Consider the following 27,895-nt stretch of genomic DNA (forward strand, 5'->3'; position numbering starts at 1 on the left):
CACATTGTTGTAGAAAGATCTGAACAGTTATTTTGCTTGTTTAGTAAAGAGAAAAATAGCCACGTTTTATCACCCACCTACACTGAAGATAGTTCAATAAAAGTATCAAAAATGTGTGAACAAACCCCTGTTTGTGGCAGTTTTCCAGGTGTCTGTCAACACAGGAGATTTTTATCTACAACTGGCAATTGACTCTCGAGACGATTACGAGTGATAATTGATCAACTTTCATTTGTTGACTTAAGTTGATTTCTTCAAGTTTACAAGCATCAAGAGTACGCAAAGTACCGGTACGAAATTTTGAAGCTGCATAATTAGCATACCACGCCGCTTACACCTTTTTGTCGGTTTCCGTCACCAACCTAATTTGGTCTCAAATATTAACGCGTTTACATTTATTTAACGTTTGTTGTAGGTGGATAGACGCAATGTCTCAACCGTGAGTATTGAATAAAGCTAGCGGACAAGTACCACACAGTGGACTATGGATGAAACAATTCTGTCAGATATCTAACCTACAAATAAAAAATTGGCTTTCTGGTATATTCTCTAACTATTGCATACATCTAGACTAGACAGCCACATGAAAACTGATTCCAAAAAGTCGACATGCCTTGGTATTATCTTCTAGATACAGTAGTCAACAAACACTGTTGGTTCACAAAAATTTGAGACTTTAAAAGCGTTTAAGATCTTAACCTTGAAAACGTTACCTTGACCTAACGACAATGCTGTAAAAATAGAACATTTATCCATCTTCTTTTACGGAATTTGCGAATACTAACGACGTCTTTTTTGCCTTAAAATACATTTTATCAACCCAAATTCATATAATCGGTCTCAGACAAACCTCTAAAAATACATCAAAACAATTATTGAAAGATAATTGTGGCCTAACTAGAAAGCAAACTTCGTATTTTTTGCATTGATTCGATGTCTGGTGACATTGTTTGCTGACTGCCGACATTGAATCGATGAACTGGTTTAGCCAAGTATTTGTGGGGGGACCAGCGAAGTGATAAATCTCTATTAATCTAACAGGAAGACAAAAGCAAATAAAGTTAGGTAATCGACATGTTGGAATTTGAAGCTTAAACGACATCTCAGCTCTTAAATAATATACCGTAGTCGCAAATCTAAAACTCTTGGAATGTCTTCGCAAGTATTTTAAAGTTTAGAAGTACAATTGAACCTAATGCCACATATAAATTTATCCAGACCAGAAGCTCCACGATACCAATTTCTGAGAAAACACGTTATCCTAGAGCCAAGTTATCTACAGTAATAGCTACTAAAAATGCAAGCTTAGATACACATAAAACCTTTTTGAGTAGAATTAAAAACATTTCGACAAAGGTTTGCCCTTTCGTCGTCATTTGAACCTTGACTGATGTCAGGCAACACTGACGGAATGTACGTGTCCTGCTGAAAAGATTTGAACAGCCACATTTTTGCATGATATGCAAAATCGCCGAGTAGATAAACATTCGAAGAGACACGCCCATTTCTAATTCAATCAAATGACAGGAAAAGAAGTATGCTTCCTAAAATTAAACAGACTGAATCAATATTAACAAAAAAATCTATCCAGTTCTAGATAAAAATTAATCCATGTGAACATGAAGGTAAAAGTTTTCTTTTTAATAATACTGGACTAGACAAACAAAAGACGCCTCACATTTTCACACGTGCAACAAGCTTAGCAGTAAATGTGTACAATGCTTGTTAATGAGACTATATTAGATTGTTGCAGTGCGTCAAGTTTTAAATGATCAATGGAACAAAAGTAGAAAACAAGAAGTTAATAGGCTGCAACAAACAAACACGAAATCATCGAGATACATGATACTATTGAGAAGCATTTTGAACAAACTTACTGTGTATCCAGATGAAAAACATTAACCAGAAAAAATGACTGATCAATGCACCGCTTTGACGTCTCTTGTAAAAAGAGGCGATATTTCGCTTTAAACTAATGTAAAATTACCATTTTTAAAGCCAACCTGCAAAGTCTAACTCTAAACCAAGAGTGGAGCCTTTTCATGGAAAGTCACCGAAACTCATATAAAATACTTGTTGCGAGTTAAGCCTTCAAATAGACAAATCGTGAAGCAACGCAAGCGTACAATTCTACACACAAAGATAAAACGATAAAGCGACTCTGCTACTGGCACTGCCACTTGCAGTGTGCTATCACCTTTATTACAAGCGTAGAAGTAAACTTTTACTGTAACATTGTCGTTAACTTCAAACATAGCTTTGTGACGCTGCTGAAACATTATTATTGGGTGTGCTTTTAGTATTGTTTATTATTACTCGCTTTTGTAGCATGAAAGAAACAAAGATGCAAATAAGTGATAAAAACATTAGACAAAGTATAATTTTTCTGTGAATTAAAAGTTAGATTAAATAATATGGAGAATAGACATGAAGAAATTTGTAGCCCTAATTTGAAGTGGATTAAAGTATTCTCAAACTGCAAGTATCTTTTTTGCAAATAAGGTCGAAATTTTCTGTACAGGCGGTTTTTGCGACCAATTAGCTCACAAGCAACAGAATTAATCTTTTTCAAAATGTGTTTGTTGTGACATAAAAATACTGTATTAATTAACTTCTGAATGGTTGAAGAAGTAGTACAGATCATCATCTCAACTTCGACAGATTGTAAAGTTTCAGTTTCTTCTATAACTCAATTACAGGGGATAGTTTGGTTGTTTTCGTGAGTTCAGCTTTGGTTTTGATTTAAGTCACAAAATGCAAAACCAATGTCCAAGCAGCGAGTTTCGCAACTAATTCGACTTTGATTTAAATCAAAATTGAATCATTCTGGAAAGAAATCTCACATAGCTAAGTCATTTGAAGTCTTGATCAACACAAATCTAATTTCATAAATCCAATGAGATTATTTGCTGCACTTGTGGGACCGAATACCCTTGTGTGTACGTGCGCAGTCCAGCATGTGTCAAGTATAGATGTCGCATTACTTCGCTGCTAACGAACTCTTTTGATCACAAATAATCTTGACGCCATTAAAACAACGCTGCTGATACGTTTTCAATGTAAATTCCTCTGTTATCCTTGGGTTGGCAAAAAGGTCAAAACGAAAAAAACATAAACATTATCGCCACCACACCAAAGTTTTCTTTACACAGAAAACGACATCAACATTTCAACATTGCTTATCCATGGGATGATCTTATAAGCTGCAACTGCAAGATATATGTTGCTACACGCGAATAACATTACCGTGCTTTGGAAAACTGGCAATTTCACACAAAATAACAATTGAAAAGTAGGCTACACTAGAGTTGAATATCAGTCATCTAATCACAATTAAATATGTGGGCACATGTGAACAGTCCCGTTAGTCATTTCAACATCGCTTTCCGTTAAATAATCTTTTCCGAAAGCAATGTCGATCGTCCAAATAAGAATTCCAAGTTTCACTCTTCACTCAAGGTCGAGTGCAAATTGAATTTGGTTGGACTGCTGCATCAAAGCAAATCATTTGTCGATCATACGGCCTCCGAATAGACGAGGGTTATAAGGAAACACTCATGTATAGTCTGCTGCATTTTTGTTTGAAAAAGATGCAGATGTGTGAAAATTAACTAACTAGATTTTTAGTGCGTTGTGGCCGTTACATTTGAGTAAACAGCTAGGGTAAGCATTTACAAATACCAAGTGATAACTAAATTCCACTATTTTCGTATTGGTAAAAAAAAAACAAGAGAGAGAAAATGTGGTAGGGTACTTAGCTATACCTTGCATTAAATTGGAGACTAGAGTAAGGATAGAATACTAACGAATCATAGAATACCAAGTGATGCTGTCAACATAGTGACGACACGGTTGGATTTTGGTTGAATGGAACTTTTAGATAATTTACTACGTTAAACCAGTTGAATTTGAATACATCGGTTTCATATCAGTTGTAGTCATGTAACAAAACAAAAAAAAAAAGAAATAGATCCCTGCATTACGTTTTCAAGAATACTTTGCACACAGTTGATCCCACGAGTGATTCCAATGGGATCGATTTCATGAGAAGTCAATTTATGTCTCTAATTTGATCAAGTAAATCGTTCATGCACTGAGTTATAACAGCAAACAATAAATAGAGTTGTGACAGTATGAAAGGAAGTCACTACAGAAGGGTGTTAGAAGCAAACCTTTGTTAAAAAAGTCTCACAATAAAGCACTTTATTTATAGTTTTGTCACAAAAAAACAACGCAGTTTTAATCTCCAAACAACGGTAATTTTGACCCCGATGAGTTTGACCAGCAAAGTAGAGCAAAAGAATAATTCAATAAAGATATGTGTGTCCAGCCAATTTCCTCTACGTATCACACAAACTGCTTTATACAGATATAGGATTGGCTAAATACAAGCTCTGATGACGTTTTTCTGGTCAAACCTAACCGAGTTGTAAATTTCGTTGTGTTGCATTCCGAGCTCAAGTTCACTACAAACACTCACAAAATTCTTGTTTCGGATGCAACGCTTGGGATCCGGTCGAGTCCGAGATGCATACATCGAACTGTGGTGATGAAACACAAGCATCCATCAGGGCAGGTCCTCTGCCCACGGCGCCGTTGAGCTTCGGCCGTTTTCCCAAGAAAAAGTGTGAGAAGTAACACTGCTCCAAGAAATAACCCCAAAGCGGGGGGAAAGCTTTTCATAATGTATCTAGTGGTTGGAATCCAATTATTGCTAACTCTACCGGTCACAGTGCTTTGCCATTAAAACACAGTGAATGAAAAATAAAATTTGTCTACACTTGCGTGTTGTCGAAGAACACTTGTGCAACTTATCGCTGCCAAATCTCAACTAGCCTAAAACACTGCAAAGAAAAATGCAACAAATAAAAAAAATCAAGTTTTTTAACGTAAAAAATACCAACATTAAGCCTATTAATTTCGTATTTCACAATGTGACGCATGCAACAGCTTACATCTTTTATCGTTCACATAAGCTCTGTGTGAGTGGCTACATTCTAAAACAGAAGATCACCGGCAATCCCGTAAAAAAATCCAGCACAGTTCTCCAGGCTCCAAGCTTTACGTAAGGGAACGTTCAAATATTACGTAACGCTTTTTTTCCGAATTTTTGACCCCCCCCCTCCCCCATGTAACGCCAACGTAACGCTTTTTTCAATCCCCCCCCCTCCCCCATGTAACGCTTTTTCACTACGAATTCAGCACAAAAAACTACCATTCCGTACTCCAAAGCGTTACGTAACGTTTTGCTTGAACCCCCTCCCCCCCCCGATGTGACGCTAACGTAACGCTTTGCATAAACCCCCCCTCCCCCTCGAAGGCGTTACGTAATATTTGAACGTTCCCTAAGTAGGCTTATTTAACGTCTCAACATTTGACTGATGAGCTAAAACACTAAAATTCAGCTCTTCAATATTCAATTTCAAATATTATCAGGAAGTAAAACAGATAGGCTAATCAAGTTCATTTTACGACCAGCTCTTCTACTACCTCAGATTTTCAAAAAGGTGCTTTGTAAACACGGTAATGTAGTTTTTCAATTTTCAAACCTTAATGTTTGTAAAGATTACTTTTGCTTTCAAACTTTTCAAGTAGGCTAGCAACTGCAACTACTGTATGCATAAGTCAGATCTTATCTGCAACATTTCCAGGAAATTAAATAGAAAAGCAAGTAGCAGAAAGATTCGAGTGAACCAATAACATTCATGAACAAAGTAGCAAAAACCACAGAACCACATCAATGAGTTAAAAAGGAAAAGAATGGGTTCGCTTAGCAAACGAAAAAAAATCAAAATTCTGCTTTGTATTTATCTTTCTCAGAAAACAAATACAGTATCTCAGTTTGAACCTTTTCAAACTCTGTTGAACCTAAACACTTTGCTAAAAGCTATTTATTGCGCTGTATTGGTCGATCATAAAGCAGATTTCTTCACTGAGAATGGACAACCACAAGCATTTCGGTTACCTTTTCACAGCCATCAACGATGCACAAAACGTTAACGCAAATGAAAGAAAATACCACCACCATTCGAAGAAAAAGTTTGCACTCTTTTTCCAAGCCTGCAACAATTTCTTTGTTTCAAAACAAGACGGCGTTTTCTTGAGGTGTGTGTGCAACCTAAAATTAACTTTCGACAGTGAGTCCCTGACCTGACAACTTTCGCATACAAATACGAGACTGCAACTTCGGCTGTCGGAAGCCTACTTTGTCGGACCCATTTCTCTGTTTTTACAAGCAGCATCTGAGTTTTAGTTCAATATCTAACGTAAAGTCTTTTCTATGATACTACTAGACACAACGTCATAGCAAAACTTTCTCCGTCTTGTCTAGAACAAGGCAGATTTCGCCTTTGCATTTCCTGTCTCCTTTTCGGGCAACGTTCAAACAAAAGACTGAGACAAGTGCTTTTCAGAAGCGGTTTTATCACCTCATAGAAAAATCGCCATTCGTCATCAGATTTCAATTGTTCACAAGCTGTCTATCTCCACCACGCGAGTTCTTCACTGAGTAGCATAGGTCACTCTAGGCAAATGGTGGAAAGTGGAAACCCATGTTAAGGTTGTTTTGTTTAGTGCTTCCATAGCCCAGACTGCAAAATCCGTCAATAAAAATGAATGATTTTGCTATCTGGGAGAGCAGGCCCTGATTTAGGGGGGAGTAGAGGGTGCAGGTGCCCCGGGCCCCCGACTTTTGAGGGCTCCCCTACGTGGAAAAAATGTGATTTTGCGTTATTTTTTCTTTCAGCCTTTGAAGTTTCTGCAAAATACTGTGCAGAGCTGTATTAATGCTACTGTAGACGTAGAGGAGGTTTTTAAAAAAATTTTTAAAAAAAAAAGGTTTAAAAAAAATTTTTGCACGGGGCCCCCCGATCTAAAAGTGCCCCGGGCCCCCATCAGCTAAATCCGGCCCTGTGGGAAAGGGAGACCACCAATAACCTAACATGTATCTCGTTTGGTACTTTTTAAATGGGGCCCTCAAAATCTCAAGGATAACATGGCCCGTTGTTTGTTTCTCTCTGCGGCATTCGCAGGCCCTCGACCGAGCTAAACCCTACTTTATCAATCGCTACTTTATCATGGCACTCTAGTGCGCCGTTTGCTATGTTCAGGCAGTAGCGTAGCCAGGAATTTTGAAAGGGGGGGGGTTTGACCACCCAACGGCGGGGGGTCTGGGGGACCTCCCCCAGAAAATTTTGAAAAATTACTTTGAATTTGGTGCATTCTGAGAGCATTTCCAACAAAAATGTGGGTACGAATATTCCTGTAAAATGGTGCTGTCCGGTAGCATAGCAAAAGGATAAGATCATGTTTTCTTCGGCATTTTTTGGAAGAAAAAGCTACGTCTCTGTGTTTTCTTGTTGCTAATTCCTGGCTGAGATGTTTGAATGTTTGGTATTGGCAAAACTTGCTCTTTTAATGCAATTTTGTTTAAAATTAGGCAATTTTTTTTTAGACTGAAAGCATCATTCTCAATATCGTGACGTCACACGCGTGTCAAAGGGGGGTTGTAACCCCCAAAACCCCCCTCCTTGGCTACGCCACTGAGCGTAGCCAGGAATTTTGAAAGGGGGAGGGTTGACGGCCGGCGAGCGAAGTCAGACGGTGTTTTCGCCAAAGGCGACACGCAGCGGCGGGGGGTCTGGGTGGCCTCCATAGAAAATTTTGAAATAATAGTTTGAATTTGGTGCATTCTGAGAGCATTTTCAACAAAAATGTGGGTATAAACATTCCTGTAAAATAGTGCTGTCCGGTGGCATGGCAAAAGCATAAGATCATGTTTTCTTCGGCATTTTTCGGAAATAAAGCTAAGTTTCTATGTTTTCTTGTTGCTAATTCTTGGCTGAGTTATTTGAATGTTTGGTATTGGCAAAACTCGCTCTTTTAATGCAGTTTCGTTTAAAATTAGGCAAACTTTGTTTGAGACATAGAGACTGAAAGCATCATTCTCAATATCGTGACGTCACATGCGTGCCAAAGGGGGGTTGTAACCCCCAACCCCCCCCCCCCCCCCCTTGGCTACGCCACTGAGTTCAGGAGTGTCCCAACCATATAGGCTACGCTGTAGACTAATTTTATCTCATTTATGTGTGATCCTGCATTGGTTTGAGGTCAACCTGGTCACTACTTCGTCATTTAAAAATAGCGTACATGTTTGTTGCTGATACCATCACTAGAAGGCTAACACCATCGCTACGTAACGTGTTTTCTTTCCCTGGTTGTGTTGGTTTCTTTACTGTTTGACCCCAGAATATTAAACAACGGCATGTCCGACACTATCACGCTTGAGAAAATTTTGTCAGAGCATACGCTATATTGATGCTTGAATTTTTAGCCTCCGACTGAGAAAGCTTCGTTGAGTGCTTAATCTTGGCAGTTTCGCATAGCCTACTTGTAAAGGCTTTGGACCACTGATGCAGGCCGGTCAAACAGATTGACAAAGTGAAGTCTTCGCTTGTTGAAGATGTGTGGACTGTGTATCAATGTATCCACTAAGTACGAAAGTAAAGATGCACTATTAAAATCATATAGCTTAGCCATGAAAAAAATATACGGTGTCGGTAGGCTACTTGAAACTTAATTTCAATGTTAAATCAAACTTAGCGGCTCTAGCTTCGACACAAAAGTAGAATGGATGAAGTTAGTCCAATACAAAGTGTGAGTCGTAAACGAAAAGACACAAAAAGCGTTTAAAACAAGGTCTTCTTCTTCATCGTGTGTCACACGGCCGTAGCCCAGAGCATCACGCAGGCTATTGCTTTATCGTTGAACTCGGCCAAATCCTGTGCAGAGCACCTTGCTTTTAGGTCAGGGCATTCGAGTAGATGTTGCATCGTTTGCTCCTGTCCGCATTTGCAACTTGTGCTCCCCATGGAATACCCCCATTGTCTCATCAAGGTTTTACACCTGCCAATACCAGTTCTTAAGCGGTTGAGGCATCGCCAAGGTGAAAAATTAGACCTTCTTTTGGATCTTGACATTTATACTGTTCAATTTGTTGTTTATTTAACCACGTGGTTCATCTGCGTCGATTCTTTCAATACTTCCACGCACATCATTCATTGGAAAGTCTCATTGCGAGAAGACTGCATCAATGTAGGCCTAGGCTAGTTAGTGAATGCCAGTATGTTTGCTGTTCCGACCGGTGCTCAGCCTTTGTGCCGATGTCCAAAAACTTCCTCTTTCTATTAATGTACGTTTGAATAGCCTGATCATTAACTCCAGACTTAATAATCGAAATATGACACACCGCGTGGAACACAAAATTTTGACTACACCCAAGAGGTGCAAGTAGACTACATACTACAAGTTTGGAATTATGGCACATAGGCTGCGATATTTGAAAACATGTATTTTTGTCACACCGCGCAGTTGAAAACGCGCTTTCAGGTCAGCCAAATAGCGGCTGCTTTTTCGCAAAGGTATTGCAAGACTTAGATTTCTTCGCAGTGACACTTATGCCACTAAGCTAATCTAACTTATGTAATTATGTTCAAAATAACGTGACATATGAAAGAAAATTAAAACAGCAATACGCTGTAAGCTTCGTTTTCTTTTATGTAGGCTACATAGCTCTATTGGTCTAGTCTAGCCTTCACCTGGCTCAAAAATACATGAACGTCCCTTTGAAACTGGCAACGTCGACAAGTCATGCAAGTATCTGCTTGATCTACTTGTAATATGAACGCACCTTCGATTACACAATCACCATCGAGTCACACAGCGTCATTAGCTTAAAGCTAACTCCAGCGAAAATTGTGATAAGCACAAAACTTGAAAACTGCCAGCAAGTGTAGTTTGCAATAATAAAATAATAATGTGTGCTTTCATATAACTCTGTCGGCCAGTGGTTCTTAATCTTTTATTTGACACGCCCCCTTTAGCAATGACCAAATGCTTTGCGCCGTTAAGAACTGCCGGTTAAGTACCCCTCCCCCTGGTTAAGAACCACTGCTGTAGGCAGAGGTGGGCAGTAGCGCGCTACTTTTTTGGTAAAAGTAGCGGTAGCGGCGCTACTTTTTAGTTGGAGTAGCGGCTGCAATAGCGGCGCTATTTTTATTCCAAAGTAGCGGTAGCGGGAGAGGCGCTACTTTTTTTCAGTCGCACTCCCGCTACCCGCTACTTTTAATTTAAATTGAAAAAAATGCTTGCTTTTTTTGCCATACTGGCATGGTCAAGCAACTATATAATCGGCTTGGTTGCAAAGTTTCGGTCTTTTCTAGCTGACGCCAACTTCTTCGGGGAATATCTCCGTGTGATGAAGCCTATCTGCCAGGCTTTAAACATTCTCCAGGGCGAGTCCAAGGCATATTACGGAGTCTTGCTTCCAACCATCACAATTTGCGGGAAGAAGTTGACCGAGATCAGTGATCTTGTGACCTGTGAAGAGTTGAAAGTGAAAGTCCTTGAAGGGGTGAGGAAACGATTCAACAAGTGCTTCAACAACATGAAATGCGTTATGGCATCATGTCTTCATCTCTCCTTCAAGACGTCGTGGCTACAATTTCTGCACTAACTTACGTTTCCACGGATGATGCTGACGCACTGCGAGAAAAAGTCAAGACAGATGTAATTCGACTGTTGCGGGAGACATCAAGCCAGGTTGATACCGAGAAGAGTGACACCAACACCAGTCATGACTTCGAGGATGTATTTTTTGGAGTGTTTGCGCCATCCCGAAAACGTCGGTGCAGAAGGAAGCAACAATTGTGGACGCTTTTTTTTTCGGACAAGAGCAAGTCCTTGAGCTTTTCGAATACCGAGTTAAAACATCTGTTCATTAAATACAACACCCCCATTCCTTCCAGTGCTGCGGTGGAGAGACTTTTCTCTGTCGGAAAAGATGTGCTTAAGTGAAAGCGGGCAGGACTTAGTGACTCTCATTTTGAAATGCTCGTGTTTTTGAAAGATAAGTAACAATAAATTTCCCTTAGAATGTGTTTTCTATAACGACGTTAAAATGACAGCGTAATAACATACGAATGATAACATTCGTTTTCAAGGTTATTTTTGCGTCACTATATAGGGACTTGAGTGTTTCCTAATGTCATTTTAGACAAAAGTAGCGGAAGAAGTAGCGGTAGCGCGCGCTACTTTGGCCCGAGTAGCGGTAGCGGGTAGCGCGCTACTTTTGTAAATTGGTAGCGGGTAGCGGTAGCGCGCGCTACTTTGGCCCAAGTAGCGGTAGCGGGTAGCGCGCTACTTTAAAAGTAGCGGGTGCCCACCTCTGGCTGTAGGCTATCTATTATCCGATCCATCGCATACATGCGTTGCACCTCAGCGCTTTACAAAGAAGACAGGATCGGTGCAACCGTGTGGAGGCGCAGCCAAGGACATTAGTACCTTGCAGCTGTTCCTTTTTTTAAGTGCCAAGCGAAAACAAGCTTCGGTACCACTTTAACGAGTCTTTGGTGTGACATGACAGGGCATCGAGCCTATGCCTACCGCTTTTAAGGCGGCCACACTCAACACTGAGCCAGTCTAGCGATACTTTATATGCGGTACTGTTGTAAATCAGGTTATAAATCACAATGTTGTAAATCAGGTTATGCTTGTTCGAATCGTTTTGTCCAAATTTGGGCGTATATTTCTACGGCTTTTCAGCTTGTTTCCAACAAATTCGTTCAGAAAAGTTTAAATTTCAGATCGATTCGGACTTGTCTAAAGCATAAGAACTGACCAGCCGACCAATCAGTCCCTTTCACACTGATTGAACGTCTTGGAAAAAGGACTGATTAGTTGGTTGGGAACATACAGCTAAAAGAAATTGTACTATAATAAAGTATACACCGACTTCACCTCCATCAAAATAGATTCTGACAAGGTCCACATTTATACAAATGCACATATTTGTAAGTATTTCTATAACTAAAAAAAAATCTGTTGATCTAGCATTGTTGAAACGAATTAGCAAACAAGTTAAAAACTTGTTTTAAAAATATATTAAAAAAAACTAAAAAATATGACAGTGTGTTTCAGACTACTACTTTCAGACATGAAACAGCAGAATAAGCCACATCTAAGAAAAGTTGGGCATCTTTTTACAACGAAAAACAATAAGACAAGATAGCCAGAAAAAAAAACTATTTTTGACGTTGATTCAACGTATGTGTCTGCAAACGGTGATTCAACGTAAAAAGACAGATTTTATCAACTGGATATTGAATGTCTGTCTATCTCTTAGCGGAACTATACGCATAAAATCTCAACACTTTTACGGGAAAATCTTACACAATAATAGTCTTTATAGCATTAACTTAGGGCTTCGCGATTAACAGCATCGTTCTGTAGCGTGAACTGAATGCAGTTGAGCCGAACTTTAGCTTAGCACGTAAATATTTGCAAAAAATAACAGGACAACTGCAGAAGAAAAAAATCTCTTTGTTTCAGTTGAAATCAACCTAAGAGTTTTCCTCATGAGAAACAGGAAGTAAAAAAAACAATTGTGCTACATTTGCTTTTTAAGACTCCATGTACTTCGCTTCGGTGGAGTGGCTGTTACGCAGTTTGTAAAAGCTCCAGACAAATATTTGACAGGCAGAAACAATAACTGGAACAAAGCAGATCATTTGAAACATGGCTGAGTGAAGGCTTTCCAGCTCACTTATACCTTCAGCAGAAAGGTCGGCACTTTTCAAAGCGTCGATGTCCTTGAGGTGCTCATATCCATACCTGCATGAGAGATTGAGAATTACATGACTATTGATGCGAATTTTGTTCTATCTTGCATTGCGCAGATATTTTTGTTTACTAGTGTTGAATTTTTATCACAATTTTTTTTACTGGTACAGGGTCAAAACAAGAACTTAGTGCACAGAAGCCTACCTGTTTAGGATAGCTACACCAATCATGGGAGCAAATGAATTGGCTGGTTTTGTTATTAAAGCGTTCGTGCCAAACACCATGGAAGAGTGAGGATATCTGATAAATAAAAAGAAGCTGCAAGTAGTCTAAACATAAAAAATATCAAATCTTAAAACATTTGTAGCCTAGAAATAAATAAAGTGCTTCTCAAAGTAAAAACAAATTTAAATTGGGCTTCAATCAACACAACTTTCAAAGTTTATTTTTTACATTAAAACTTGAATAGAGTCTTTAAAAAGAGATCCAAACACGACTGGCTCGTGACGGGGAAATTCTAATGCATTTAAACCGGGTACATTTGCACACTCTTAACATGTATAACGGCATCCGCACAACATGTAGCCTTACTTTCGATTGTGGATTCGCATATCTTCATCAATGATGTCCGACAATATAATATTGAAGAGACTAAAGCAAGCAGAAGGTAAAGTCCTATGAAACAAAACAAATTCCATGTACAGTCTGTAGTGGAGTAATTAATTGCAGATTGCTCTCCTAAGATCCACTGAGACGCTTAAGCAGAAAAATAGCAATGATTTTATGTTGGTCAATTATCGCAATCCCATTTAAAGCAGAAAGTATCTCATTACCAAATTGAACAATTAAAGAGCTCTTAGTTTTGTTTACAGAGTAGCTACTTTAAGTAAAAGACCATTGTGCCCGGGTCTTCTAAATGCCCACGTAAAAGTATACAAAAATATAAAAATAAATTTTAACAACCTACCACACTGCGCTTTGTTATTATTCTAATTAAAATAGTCTTGATAAGAAAAGATTTCTGATATCATATTGCTTTAGCGCTAATTTCTTACTTCAGTTTCGATAACAAAACAACTGGCAAATCTAAAACCGGCCGTGTCAAAATGTCGTATGAGCGTGACAGGAAATTTAATGAAGTTTACTACCATATAGCACAAAATATACTCTACGTCGCACGTGGATAACTGTGGCAATTCTAAAGCTAATAAATGCTACAGGAGCCGACGCCAGCAACGGCGAAGTTGCGCATTAATCAGGCTTGCACTCATTTCATGCAGGGTATCAATAAAACAACAGTAACAGTAGGATGGCCAAACCTTACATATCTATGATGAAAAACAAAGCCACCAGCCAGTGTGCTGTCAGTCCAATCCAATACACAATCAATGCCAAGCCGATTTGAATGAAGAAGCACGTCATGACGACTCTGTATGTCCCAAACTTACTGATCACGTTAGAACAGGTAAGAATCGTGAGCTGAAATTTACAGCGTTTTTAATATTTTTGCATAGCATCAAATATGTGAAAAGCTCCATAAACTGTAATCACGTCACTTGATGACAGTTTGTGTCAGTAGCGGAACCAGGAGTAAACATGGAATACTGAGTACTTCTGCTCAATAAATAGTGCGGCCAAAGCGGGAATTAATAGTTTGTCATAACAGTGGTAGTCTAGAAAAAGATGTAAGCGACAGAACGCGAACACTATGACACCGACTAGCAAATACTACACCGTATCATTTAGAAATGACGTTAGCGATACCGGTACCTCTGAACACGCAACCTAAACATCAGACACGAGAAACAACTAAGTCTCGCGTCATTTGGGCTTTACGTCATAATGTCGTGTATCGAAAATAATTTTGTGACTGCTATATGAATGTGATTGAGTGAATAACGTCATTTTGTTTGGTCGTTTAGATTCGGTGTGTTGGGCACAGTTGGTGTATATTGTACATTCTGTAACAATCGGGAGAGCTGCGTTTTGTACACAAAATGTTGTTCAACCCAGTCAAAACCACATATCGATGTGGAGGACGAAATGTTGACTTGACGTAAATGACTTTTGTGCTTATTGGTTGTTCTGAATGCCAAGCAATAGCAAAAAATACCAAGAAGCAGTGTTTTCTCAATAACTTAACTACATAACTTCAAACAACAGAGGGAGCTTACCTGGGGCAGAATAAATGATGAACCATACAATAAACTCATTGCCCAAGCTGGCACAGAACCAGGTGGAAGAAGATGCGCAGCAAAGATCAGGAGGAAGTTTGAACAGAATGTTACATGAAAAACCTGCAAAGAAACAACTTGGTTCAGTTCATAAAACATTTTCAAAAATCCATTAAATGAACGTCTTCAAGTAAGTAAACAACTTAATATATATATTAAGTTCTTCGCTAGAATGTTAACTTAAAAAAATATTGTTGATGTATTTCATCGTATTCCAATGTCAACTTTAAAATAGTCAATTTTCCAGTGGCTTATAAAAAACTTTTCTTTGCCAGTTCTGACAAGTTTTTCACAACTGAAGTCCATAGCATGTGAAATAACCATTTAACATGCACAGTAAACAATACATTCCATTATTACAACAAAAAATGCTCAATGCCAAGTAAAAAAGCCAAGCAGGGAAAATTACATCATGTTTTATAATTTATAAGCTAAGCCTATATATACATTTTCCAGTACGATATATATTATATATAAGTAAAATTTTACATATGATGTGCTATGTACAGCATGAACAATGAACATTTCATAACCTAGTAGAGGAATGCGATTGTTGCATGTAGTTAATTCGTGCATATACTGTAGGATGGTTTTGGCTAAGTTATACATGTGAACAGAAGTGGTCTCTACAACAATGTAGTGTTAGCATTTTTTTATAAAGTTAGGTTAATGGTCACACTTAGTACCGGGACTAAATTATGTTAATCTTGGGACTCAAGTTTTTTCAACTACTACTCATCGCGAGTCCAAGTTACCGAGCTAAAGACGAGGCCAATGACAACAAATATAGACACGTCATGGCTTCACCGCAGTACACGGTCACTTGTTTACGCAAAACTAGAAAAACTGTTGAGCCGTTTTCAATGTGGTCAGGGGAAACTTGCTTTGTGATACTGCCTTGCCGTTGGTCACTGACACAAAATTACACATAGAATCGTTTTGGCAGAAGATCTGAGAACTGTGAATATGCACTGCTGAACTTTACATATTAAACTTACAGGAAGCTTGCAACCAGCATACTATAGTTCTACTGCTGAAGTCAACACTGTTTATACAAAACTTTTGCTTTTGAATTTAACAAAAAATAGCTAACATATTCAATAAACACAAACTCAATTAAGACTTAAATCATTTCAGATTAGAATTTGTTTGTTATTTACATGTGACAAACATACCAGTGCTAGTACTCTAAAATTGATATCACTTATAAGCATTTAAAAGCAAACACCAGAAAATCTTTTTACTTGGAATAAGTTCATGAGAACAAATGAAAGGAAATTCTTGTTGGCAATTATCTGTTTAGTGAGCTTAAAAGCTGAAGCGGTACTCAGTTTCTCTGTTTCTTGATTAGCCGGTTTTTCAGCAGGGCCTGCAGCATCACTTTCATATTTTGTTCGCACATGTACTCCAGTATATCTTAAATAAAATTTTGACAATGAAATGCTGACTTGTGACTTGTACATACAAATTAACTGCTTAGGGTTAATTTATATACAATTTTTGTTGATATTGCTTGTCAAAACATTTCAAAGCCCCTTTATCTGCCAATTCTAAATAAACTATCCACTCCAGTATCAACTCATAGAACTTTAATTTATTTTGTAAATCAGTTTAAAATCATACAGAAGCTTTCCACTAAAGGCACAGAATTATACAATGATGGCAGCAGCAGCAACAAAAACATTATTTTAACTTCCTGTACTACATAGCTCATACTTGATTTAATACACAACTCTGACATTTCTTGCTACTTTTGGAGTTTCAGAATTAATTATATTACTAAGGTTCAAATGATGACTTGGTGGAATGTTGAGCCACATGCAAAGCATGACATAATTTCTTGTTGCCACAAAACACCATAGGTAGCCTACATAGTACATAGTGTACTGAACACAAGTTATTGAGATAAGCTACACATCAAAAAAATAAAGATCGCAAAATGTATATACTAAACTCATGTTCAGCAAACGTTTCAAAAACTAAACTGTCTTTATCTTTATTCTTTAGTATATACTACTGTATTCATAAAATTGAAAGATAATTTAGTCTCAGATATGTTTGCTGAACATCAGTTTAGTATCTTGACTCTACATTTTTGGCTAGGCTTTTTCAGTAGATTAATCATGCATTCCAACCATTTTGCTCCAAAGCTACACATTTGTTCCAATTTTAGCAAATTGCAAAGCATCACTTTTGCCAACAAAGTGCACAATAAAATAAGTGAAAAATAACTTGGCAACTTACCTCATACATAAAAAGGCAACGCATGCAACACAAACACAGTATATTTGCAAGTTGAAAAGATTCTTCATGTTATTTGAAACAAAAGTAGACATCATGACACTGCAACTTCCAATGACATGGGCGACCTAAGAACCAATAAAACATCACCTGTAATTTAACTTATCACCCTGGCTTCGCTTTTTCTAGTATTAATACATGGTTGGCCTTTAAAGCTTAAATTTTTTTTGCATATTAAGAAAAGCTTCCAATAAACAATTTTACAAATCAAGTTACCAGTACGCATAGTGTAAGTGAGTCCCTGAAATTACAAATTTCTTTCTGAAGTAAAAATGTTCCTTAATTGGCATTGGTCCTGCATCAAAATTCTATTCAAAGGCTTTGTCAGTCTGAAGATGAAGATTCATAACCCAAACAAACTAATGTAGTTGTCATATACTGTGAAGTGTGGTGAAAATAACATTTTTTACTAATAAAACAACTGATAAAATTGGACTGTATGAGATATATATTTATATATATATAAAACAAACTGTTTTGTAAACTGACCATCTGATATTTGACAAGTTGCAGGCGATCTTCATGTCTTGTGGATATTTCTGCTGAGAGCGCACACTGTGCCAGCAGAACAAAAGTCAACATCGCATCATAAGCACAAAGAGTTGTTATGAGATGTATGCCAACAATCCAAGAATTTTCAGGTTTTGAATAATCAGCCCATTGAAACCATGGCAGTAAAAATGTTATAGCCCAAAGTGGAGCTCCATAATAGATTGCTGTTCGTCGACTACGAAAGTATAACAAATTAGAATTGTCTTGCAGATACCCGAATAGTGGATCATTGATGGCGTTCCATATCATATATACCACCTGAAAAATATTTCAAACTCACTTAGAATTAGTCAAGTTTAAATTTGGAAATATTATCCCGATATTGACCAACTCTTGACATGAATTAAAAAATAATCAAAATAAAAGAAGTAGAAAACTTGCAAACTACGGTACGGTGCATCACAAGCACTTTCTATACAGATACACATGATTAATTTAGGAAATAGTTTTGGAGTGAGATTTGAGGATATCCAATCTGTCTTGTCTTTCAAGCAGTGCAATACTAGTTCAACTGACAAAGCAAAAGAACGGCAGATCTTGGACAATAAGACCAAAAATTGGCTCCAGTAACCCCCATGTGTAGTTCAGGACAACACTGTCAATTAAGGAGTAGTAAAACAATGGGCCATCAGCTCAACCCCAAAGGCTTAAATGAAGACAACAAAACATTGGACTTTACAACATGTCTATATTGTCTAAAAACCTTGAAACAAGGAACAGTTTCAAGCTTATTGCCTTACAAATTATATGCCATAGCTTATTTTGTATACTAACCAATGCAAAGGCAGAGTACAACATGTCGGTGCCAACACATATGTGCAATGTGCATGCCTAATTGGCAGCTACATTGAGGACCCGGGGGATTTAGGTGCTGCCTCAACATAGCATTGGGTGATTTAGACGTTATTCTTAGTAGCCTAAATAAGAAAATAAAACATCTTCCGACAGGTGTCAAACCCACAACAATGCTTAATTAAACGACTCGGTTGTAAACATGTCTTGTAATTATTCATAGTTTTAGTAAAGTGTATTTTAAAGGATATTTGGTCGTCGTCGTCGTGTGTGAGCCTCTGGGGCCGAGAGTCTATCCTTTTACCACCCCAGATTCACAATGTTCCCGGACTACACTGGAAGGCTACTACAGAGCAGCCAGTCTTTGGTTTCATCATCCATGACACGCAGACCTTCCACTCCGTTAGGTGGCTTGAAGATGGAACAGTCATTGATGATATGGTCTGCGGTCTGTTCCTCGGCACCACATTCACAGGAGGAAGAAGCCATTCTCCATTGGTGCATGGTTGAGCGGAAAAGCCCGACGCCGTACGGAGACGGTTGTGGCGCACCCATGCCTGTCTTGGTAGTGTTAGGCCGATGGGGCGTGTGTCGGCGTCTGCCTGTCTTGGTAGTGTTAGGCCGATGCTGGGTTTTTTTTTCGGTCATTTATCGGTCATTGACCGATTTTTTAGCAAAATGACCGAAAAAAATATAGTCAATTCGGTCAAAATGTCCGAAAAAATATATAGTCAATTGACTATATATGACCAAAAATGACTAAAAATGACCGAAATAAATAAAAATGACCGAATTTTTTCAAGTCATTTCGGACAAATGACCGAAAAGTCTCAGCGAAAAAATAAACCCAGGCCAATGGGGCGTGTGTCGGCGTCAGGGATGAACGAATAGAGTCTGGTGGCGCTAGACTTCCATTCATGGTCCACCCAAGTAGCCGCAGAGATGTCTTGTACATTAGCTTCGTTGAGAAGAAGTTGAGCGGCTGGCACGAATGGGTGTCTTGATTTCAGTCGACGGGGGTGCTTGTTTGGGAGAGCAGAAATCTTGTGGTGGAGAAGGTGGTTAGGCTCCAGTGCCCGTCGACCGAGGGACAGAGTGGCTTCTTTGCGACGAAGCTCAGCAGGTTGGATGCCAGCGAGAATGGGAAGACTGTCCAATGGTGTGGGACGCAGGCATCCAGTCACTGTGCACAGAGCGCTGTTTATGGCAGTGTCGATGTTGTAGCAGTGAGCACTGCGACACCAAACAGGTGCACAATACTCTGCTGAAGAGTAGACAAGGGCTAAGGCTGCTATACGCAAAGTGTCAGCCCTCGCCCCCCAGCTAGAACCTGTCAGGCGCTTGAGTAGCGCAGCGCAGGATGTGAGTTTCTTGCGCAGTGACACTAAATGGTGGCGGTATGTGAGCGATCTGTCCAGTGTCACCCCAAGATATATTGGTTCGGGGCAGAAGGACAGAGATTTTCCGTTGTTCTGGACGTGTAGCTCACGATCAGCTTCCCGATTGTGGAGGTGAAAAGCTGCTGCCACAGTTTTGGTTTCACTGAGTTTCAGTCGCCAGTTCTGGAGATACGCTAAGAGAGTTTTCATGTCCTGGCTTAAAGTGCTACTGCACGATGACTTTGACCGCACTTTATCTGAAAGAGCATGTTTCAATCTATAAATACCAACCTCGCCCTTACTTTTTAAGGCTATAATTATCTCAATAAAAATTATCAAAACTATGGTTTTCCACGCGCTTGTATTTTTGGCCACGTTCCGCCAGCATTGCGCAACACGCGGATTATGACGTCAGTTGGAGTCAGTCAGATCGAAGCGACAACTGGTTTTACAAGTCTTTTACTAGTTTTAGTTTAGCTAGTTGTGTTTGTCCTAGACCTAGAGGAAGGAAGTTTTTTTTTGCTGCTTCAATCTTGTTGTACGTGCTTTTTATGTGAAGACAGGTAGTATAGGCTCTTTGCAATCTCGAGTTTGAAAAAAATAAGCCAGGTCTGTTGACTTATCCATTGAAATTGTTGGTGAAGGGACAGACCAAAGCTGTCATAGGCCATGCAAGGTAAGGTACGGACCGTACGGTACATCTTAACCAATGTTATGTGACATTCTTGTAAGCTTCAAGTCTTTAGTTCAAATATATAAAACTTTTAAAACAAAACATTTCTCTTGCAACTTCGTTTCTTAGATTATTGTACTTCTGAGCCAAACATTTAAAATGGTGAAAATTTGCTCTATCTATCACACAAAATTTGTTTCTGGTGCAAAGGTGACATTTTTTGCCTTCCCTAACAATTAACGTTTGCAAATTAACTGGTGCAAGTTTGCTCATCAAGTCCGCAAATGGAATGGACCCTTCCCTACCAGTGTTATCTGCTCAAATCACTTTCTTGAGCAGGATTTTGAAAATTATTTTGAAGTTAATATGGGATTTTGCAAACGTTACATTCTGAAGAAATCTGCTGTTCCCACCATAAAATGTACTTCTGCTACCGGTACGTCTGATGCTACTGCATCTAAGCTGGATAGAGATCATCGAATGCAAAAGCGGACAATTGTGAAGGTTTGTAGTTACACAATAGAAGCTATAGGCTGCATATCCTATGTAATGTTTTTAGGCCTACTTGTTTTAAATTTTATGAACATACAATGTGCCATCTGCTCAAAACTATTAAGTAGATTATGTAATACCGGTACCACTCTTATAGTCTAATTACAACAGATCACAACCTTGCAAACCAGCAAGGTTGCAAAACTTACTGTGTTGCTTACGGTACTTACTTTGACATAACACCTTTTATCTCTCAATTGGGATTAACAAATTTTGGCTCAGAATATGTGGCTTAGCAATTTTTTATATAAATTTGATGCCCAGATTGTTTTCTTTCCTAACTTTTACAGAATGTAGCTAGTGGGATTCATAATCTGATCATAATTCAATGTTGCTCAAACTACAATTGTGCTACCCAGGTCTTTATATGTGTTCAGGAGGTGTGTGAGACATACAGTAATCTGATATTAATTGTCAATTTTTTGTAGGCCATGAATGATGAAATGGGTGCGGGTTCGACCAAGAAAAGTAAAACCACTGCATCTCAACAAGCTGTGCCGACTGCTGCTGAAGATTCCATTGACGTTGCTATGCATGATCAGATGACAGTATGTAGCCTTGCATTGTTGAATTGATGAACCAACATAATTAATATAGGCTACAGGTTCAATTTAATGTGCTGCTTGTATTAAGTTAGGGGTGACGTCCTCCTCCTTTATCTCTGGTGGTGGCCGAAGGGTTTATCGTTCTACCATATTTCATTCTTTTTTTGTAAATTACCCAGTAGTCAAAATCACCGCATAATGCTGTTGCATTAATCTCTTATGTACAATTCAAGTGCATCTAATACTGGCATGGTACCAATTTCAAAACGTTATAATCTTCAATGGTTGTTAATAAAGCAAAGTGTACTTTACAATACATATTAGGTATTGGAGGTTGCGGAATGCGGATGTTGACAAACAAATGGTTAGCTGCGAGTTTTCAAGTGAGTCATTCGGATGTTTCCACCCGGTGTGAAACAGCATCTTTCCAATCCAAGGCTTGTCAGGTTTCATTAAAACAGGAGCAGACTACAAAGCGATCTGTTGGTGAGTCACCTATCAATAAGTGCTTATCTGCTATCTTTTTTTAAAGTTTGATTCTGCAGTCAATGTTAAAATGTTTCTTTTTGCTTATTTACAACTACTCATAACAGTCTATTGTGCCACTACTACAGCATTAGTTCTCAACAGGTACCCAAACGTGGTTTGGGCGAAATACCGTGGGCACGAACACTGAAACAATGTTGCTTTCCAGTCCGGTTAAGCCAGTTGCATCTTCTACCCCACTTAAAAATAGAGATGCATCTGCTCATTCTTCATTTTTCTATCTGTCATCTGAATATGAACTATCCGAGAAGTCGTGGGACACAACAATTGAAGGGCAGCAATATTTGAAATAAAATAGTCAAAAAGATTGGTGGAGTATTGTAGAGTTACCTTAGTAGTGTAACAATTGCATGTTATAACCGGCATATCTAGTATGCTCTTAAAACATATCCATTTGCATATGGGTGGAACCAGTATATGAAGTATATTCCTTCATCGCCTTGTAGGCTATTAGGTTTACATTTCTATTGACATCTCTTTTTCTTATGAGTGAGTTCACTTGAGCTTGTTTACTGTTCATTGTTCAACAGCCTTTCAAGAGCTGGTTGCATAATTGTTCCATTCATTATTAAACGACTTGCTGTTACATTTCCCAGGCAATTCAGGCTGGTCGCCTAACGCCTATAGGCAGGTGCTGGAGTGGCTGTTGGTGGAGAAGTTCTGGGCAAATCCAACAGAGTCGTGCTGCCATCCTGCATTGTGTCATTTATCCGCAGAAAGTATCCCAGTGACGATGGAAACTATGCTGGGTTCCAAAGACCAGTGTTAACATTTTAGTCTTGGTTTAACCTGGTTTATTGCAACCGTTTCGTTTATTTTTATTTTTCGATTTGGTGTTTTTTGGTTTGGTTTGTTTTCGATTTGTGTGTCGCAATGCGATTTATCATCAGTAATTGTATGTTGGTTTATTCTTTTACTTTATTTCTGCTTCAATTTGGCTTATTCTGGTCTTTTTTTAGCTTCATCTAGATTATTTTTAAAGAACGGAGATGTCAACACCGCCGAAGACAGTCCCAATGAATGCTAAAGCGTTATCGCATGATAGTCGACTGTAGGCTACTATGTCCTGCAATACCGTACAATACAACATATTTTCGATATAACCAAGTTTGGCTGTTGTAATCTACGAAACTAGCCTTCGGCGATGGGCTTCGCAAACCACTCCTGGCACACAAGCATGAACAACTAAATTTGTATAATGCTGGCTGAAAGATGCGTCTTCACTATGGATGCCTTATAAATTTGCGCATTCAGTAGCAACCAAGCCTATCTCAGCTAGTTTGGTCTCGACTCCAACTGACGTCATATCGCTAGGTGGCGTTGACGAGTTTGCTACTTCCAGGTAGCGTGAGAGAGAAGCGCTAGAGAGCGTGAGAAAAGGGTCGGTTTCTCGACTGTGGGCCTCAATTGTAAGGAAGTGAGTTATTCAACAGGTTCCAGATGTCTTGGCAATGGATTCTAGCCTATGTTAATTCAATTGTGCAGTTGCACTTTAAGGTGTCTTCTAGATTTTCACACGACTTTGTGGAGTGGAGAATTGCCAGGTCGTCCGCGTCCGTATAAGCGTATTTTGCAGAGACCGTAGTTGGCAGGTCGTGGGTGTAGATGTTGAAAAGAAGTGGAGCCAGGACCGATCCCTGTGGGACGCCGTTTTTCAGGCGTCTCAGTCTGCTTCGCCGTGAGCTACCGGTGGTGAGGGTGAAGCTTCGGTTCCTGACAAGTTCCATGATCATATGTCGGTCAGGAAGCAGGCGAAGCAGCTTGAAAGTAAGGCCGCGATGCCATACGGTGTCATAGGCAGAGTGTGAGATCTAGAAAGACAGCGCCGGCCTTCTTTTTTGCCTCAAAGCAATCCTCAATGTCTTGGGTTAAGAGTGTGACCTGATCTACGGTGGATTTTCCGCGCCGAAACCCAGCTTGCTCTTTTGGAAGGAGCGGGTTGATGATTGGGTTGACGCGGGCATAGATCAGTCTTTCGAGGATCTTAAAAGAAACACAGAGGAGGGACATCGGACGATAACTCCTTGGGTCCTCTGGTGGCTTGTGAGGCTTAGGGATCGCAACTACTAAAACTCTTCTCCAGATTTTTGGGATTGTGAGGTGGTGCAGGCAGGAAGAGGGGAATCTACGTAACCAGGACTTTAGGGCATGGCCAGCATGGAGCACAAGCTCAGGGCAGATCTTACCCGGCCCTGGAGACTTGTGTGGTTTCACTAGGCGGAGGGCAGTGGCGAATTCCTCTGGAGTGAAGTCTCCAGAGATTGTTTCTTCTTGTAGTGTTTCCACTCGCCACAGGGCAGATACTTCCTTGGCAACAAGGCGGGATGCCTTGCGGTCCTTTGTCTTGTAGACCCCGTTCTGCACTAGCTGGGAAGCGATGGCATTAGCAGAAACGAGGCACTGACGAGGGGAGTTTGCTGAGCGCCCAGTGAGGTTATTGATGATGCTCCATGCTTTGCGGCTTGAGTGTGAGAAGTCGATGGTTTGGACAGCTTCATTCCATCGCTCAAGCTTCTTTGTGTCCAGCCGCTCAAGTAGTCTAGTGGCGACGGTGTTAGAAGCAGCACCACTTGTGGCGGCTAGGTATGAGCGATAGAGAGCTTCACACTCAGAGTCCCAGCATGGTGTATAACTGGTTCGATGGCCACGTGGTATTGTGGCCTTTGCCGCAGTTATTATGGGATTGCAAAATTTGGTGGTTATATATTACAGTAAAATCACTTAAGTGTAGCGGTGCGGCACTTAATTCAACTGACACCACAATTTGAACATAGTATAATATCTTGCATGTCGTTACACGTCTGCACTCACAACTTATAAACGCTGCAGAACACTTACCTGAGCAAATTGAAACCACCATTCTTCTAGTTTGTACACGTCCAAAAAGAGTTTAATATAATAAAAGAAAAAAACAGAATTCATCAAACATGATGCCAATGTAGTACAAGCAAAAGCAACAGCATTTTTGTTCAAACCCATTACTTGCTTATATTTAGCTCAAACACATAAATGATCCACCAACTTTGTTGAAATTGGTGAGGTGCAGTTACTGCAAAATGTCAAAACAATCGTGATTACTACAGAAAATAAAATTGCAACATTGTCACTGTCATACATTTACAGGTACAGAAAAATAACAATCAGTATATATAATAATAATAGCCTAATGTATTACATGTTACAAGCACCGAGACTGTGCTATTTCATTTTTCTGATATAAATAATGTAGTTGCTGTCAAATTAGGTTAACATATACCAGTACACTTTCATAACTAATAACAATTAATAATATCTGATAACATACAATAAATTAACTTCCAGAAGAGAAACTACAGAGAGCATAACATAAAAAAACAGTCGTGTATATATACCGGTACGGTACAACCATGGCGACCTTTATACACAGGCCATGGCAACGTGCAGCTTAAAATTTGACTGAAGGCCGATCTGTTAGTAGCTAAAATCGCGAGTATAAGTTGATAGTTTGAGTATTAGTTGATAAATAGAGTCTTTGTCTATATTTTGTGAGAGTTTGAGTTGCTTTTGTGCTGTTTTTACCATTCAAATAACGGAATAGATTTTAGCACTTGTACTGGAAATCCAAAAAGCTGGAAAACACCAGTATTTCGGAAAATATTGTCATTTTGTCAACATAATTTTAGGAGTTTTGCAGTGATTTGGGATTCAGTGATCACACTTTGGCAATTTAAATTGTTTAAATTATCATTTAAAAGGAATATGAAGTGAATGTAGCTTGAACTTCAAAATTGAAAATACATCGGCCCTCAGTCAGCCATCCAGTTCGTACGTTGTCAAGGCCTGTGTATACAGATCGCCATGGGTACAACATAAGACAATAGTTTTTAATTACTTTTAATAATGTCTTTTTAACATTTCTTTTGGACAATAATGTCTTTGAAGCTTCCTACAATCAATTCAGGAACATAGCCAAGAGGGAGAAAACTTTTATTTTGTCTGTTGCAAGAATAGCAGGGTACAATTATACACAATACCTATAGGGTCATTCTCTGTCAAGTGATCCAGGCCATTTAACCCAATCTCTCAGATGTTCCTGAAATTTTGTGTGCTTGTAGAGTAAACAACGCTGATTCCAACACAATTTTTTTTTTGAAATTAGTCAATAAATGACGAAGTTACGGACTTTCAAAATTTAGTGGTTTTGTAACTACTGAAGCGGAACGTACATTATTTTTTATGAACATTATTGCAAAATATGGAATATCTTTCTTGTATTAAGTGGTGTTGTCATGAAACTTGGCATAATAATGCTCCAAGTTATGTTTAAGAGGTTTTCAGCCGTTTTGACACTTTTAATCTTCGAATGGGTTAATTACGGGGGTCTCAGTCCAGGGGTGAGAGTGTGTGCATTCATGCGTAACACTAACTTCGAAAGCATATAGCATCCAGTGCATAGCAGCTAGAAAGTTGAGTAATGGCTCAAATGAAAGGTCTTGTTGAGGAGTTGCTTTGTTTTAAATGTTGCCATGACTTATTTCTTTGTTTTCAAGCTATGATGAATAGAAATAAAAAAATATTTTTGCAGATTTTTCTTAAAAAGTGTATGTAACCTATTGATTGTAAGAGTACTCTAGCTGTAAAATAACTTAAACTACACACTGAAGATGGAGACTTGTAGTGTTGGTGCCCTACTAAACACAGAATGTCACAAGAAGTCATATGCTACACAAAAGCAGGGTGTATTAGCTATGGACGATTTGCCTATCGATGAGAGAGAGCTACTGAATATTCGTGTTGCGGCAGAAACAGGATCGGAATGTTTTCTGCGTTGTATTTGTATTTTCCACAAGTACAGTTATCTTGACCGTTATTCAGCTCTAAAAACAAAATGTTGTGATCCATTTCACATTCACAGAAAACCTATCAAGAATAAAAGTTTGCGTCCTATATCTTTGGAATTTTATTAGGGTCTGCTACTATTCGGTGAGTCCGATTCGGTAAGTCCGATTCGGTGAGTCTGATTCGGTGAGTTCCTAACCTCTAACCCCTAACCCTAACTCCTAACCCCTAACCCTAAAACGGCAATGATAATTAGGCCACGATACCCGATAATTAAAAAAAAAAATTGAAAAAATCCCCCGTTAAGGGATCGGACTCACCGAATCGGACTCACCGAATCGGGCCATTCCGATCTTTGGAATTTTATTATGCCATCAAATCTCGACTCAGTCATTTGAATGTTGCTCCAGGAAATAAAATATGCATCAATTGCAAAGCAAAGATTCTAGAAGCCATAGAGCAAACTGCCGAGAACACATTCAATGAAGTTTCCAGTTCCACTGATAGCGAAATCGATGAAATCAAATGCAGCGTAAATTCTAATGAATCATTTAACAATATCAATGAAACTTTGCAACAAATTGGAGAGTCACCAATCAAATTACACAGTATTCCTTCAGCTAGTAAAATAAAATATGGCAAGAGAAAACTAGACCTAATTAATCATTCATTTCGTGCAAAAATATCTAATGCGCTAAATTTTGATGATGCAAAACTGCAGGAGGAATGTGACAGCACCAAGAACAACGATAATGAAAACAAAAATTCGTGGATTCCACTACTTCAAGCCACTCAACTCTGGGAGATTAGGGATGAAAAGAGTAAGCAGTGATGCACAATTTGCTTTGGTGACAACATCACAATCAGATTCAACTATATCTTCAC

General features: G+C 38.9%; 3 protein-coding genes across 4 annotated transcripts in view; 1 reads left to right on the forward strand and 2 right to left on the reverse strand.

Moving 5' to 3' along the window:
* The window catches only part of LOC145785129 (peroxidasin homolog), a 39,638-nt gene extending 34,807 nt beyond the window's left edge, over positions 1-4,831 (reverse strand). The window contains exon 1 of the mRNA XM_082596829.1: positions 4,481-4,831. Within this exon, the coding sequence (XP_082452955.1) occupies positions 4,481-4,683 (203 nt within the window). The 5' untranslated portion in view covers positions 4,684-4,831. The remainder of the gene's footprint in view (positions 1-4,480) is intronic.
* A 4,824-nt stretch (positions 4,832-9,655) lies between these two features.
* Positions 9,656-27,211, reverse strand: LOC145785130 (solute carrier family 68 member 1-like). Its single transcript, XM_082596830.1, has 9 exons — positions 25,031-27,211; positions 17,643-17,963; positions 17,097-17,221; positions 16,097-16,268; positions 14,793-14,915; positions 13,943-14,097; positions 13,210-13,293; positions 12,823-12,918; positions 9,656-12,669 (listed from the first exon to the last, which is right to left on the reverse strand). Exons 1-9 carry the CDS (start codon positions 25,169-25,171, stop codon positions 12,459-12,461), a joined length of 1,428 nt encoding a protein of 475 aa, XP_082452956.1. The 5' UTR covers positions 25,172-27,211; the 3' UTR covers positions 9,656-12,458.
* LOC145785131 (uncharacterized) lies at positions 20,365-22,705 on the forward strand. 2 transcript variants are annotated; one of them, XM_082596831.1, is made up of 4 exons: positions 20,365-20,552; positions 21,530-21,649; positions 21,971-22,132; positions 22,277-22,705. In XM_082596831.1, exons 3-4 carry the CDS (start codon positions 21,988-21,990, stop codon positions 22,483-22,485), a joined length of 354 nt encoding a protein of 117 aa, XP_082452957.1. In that variant the 5' UTR covers positions 20,365-20,552; positions 21,530-21,649; positions 21,971-21,987; the 3' UTR covers positions 22,486-22,705. The 2 variants fall into 2 exon arrangements, with proteins under 2 accessions (XP_082452957.1, XP_082452958.1); XM_082596832.1 differs by having other exon boundaries at positions 20,370-21,053.
* Positions 27,212-27,895: the final 684 nt, after the last annotated feature.

Source organism: Aplidium turbinatum, chromosome 16 (genome assembly GCF_918807975.1).
Source record: "Aplidium turbinatum chromosome 16, kaAplTurb1.1, whole genome shotgun sequence".
Lineage (NCBI taxonomy): Eukaryota > Metazoa > Chordata > Ascidiacea > Aplousobranchia > Polyclinidae > Aplidium > Aplidium turbinatum.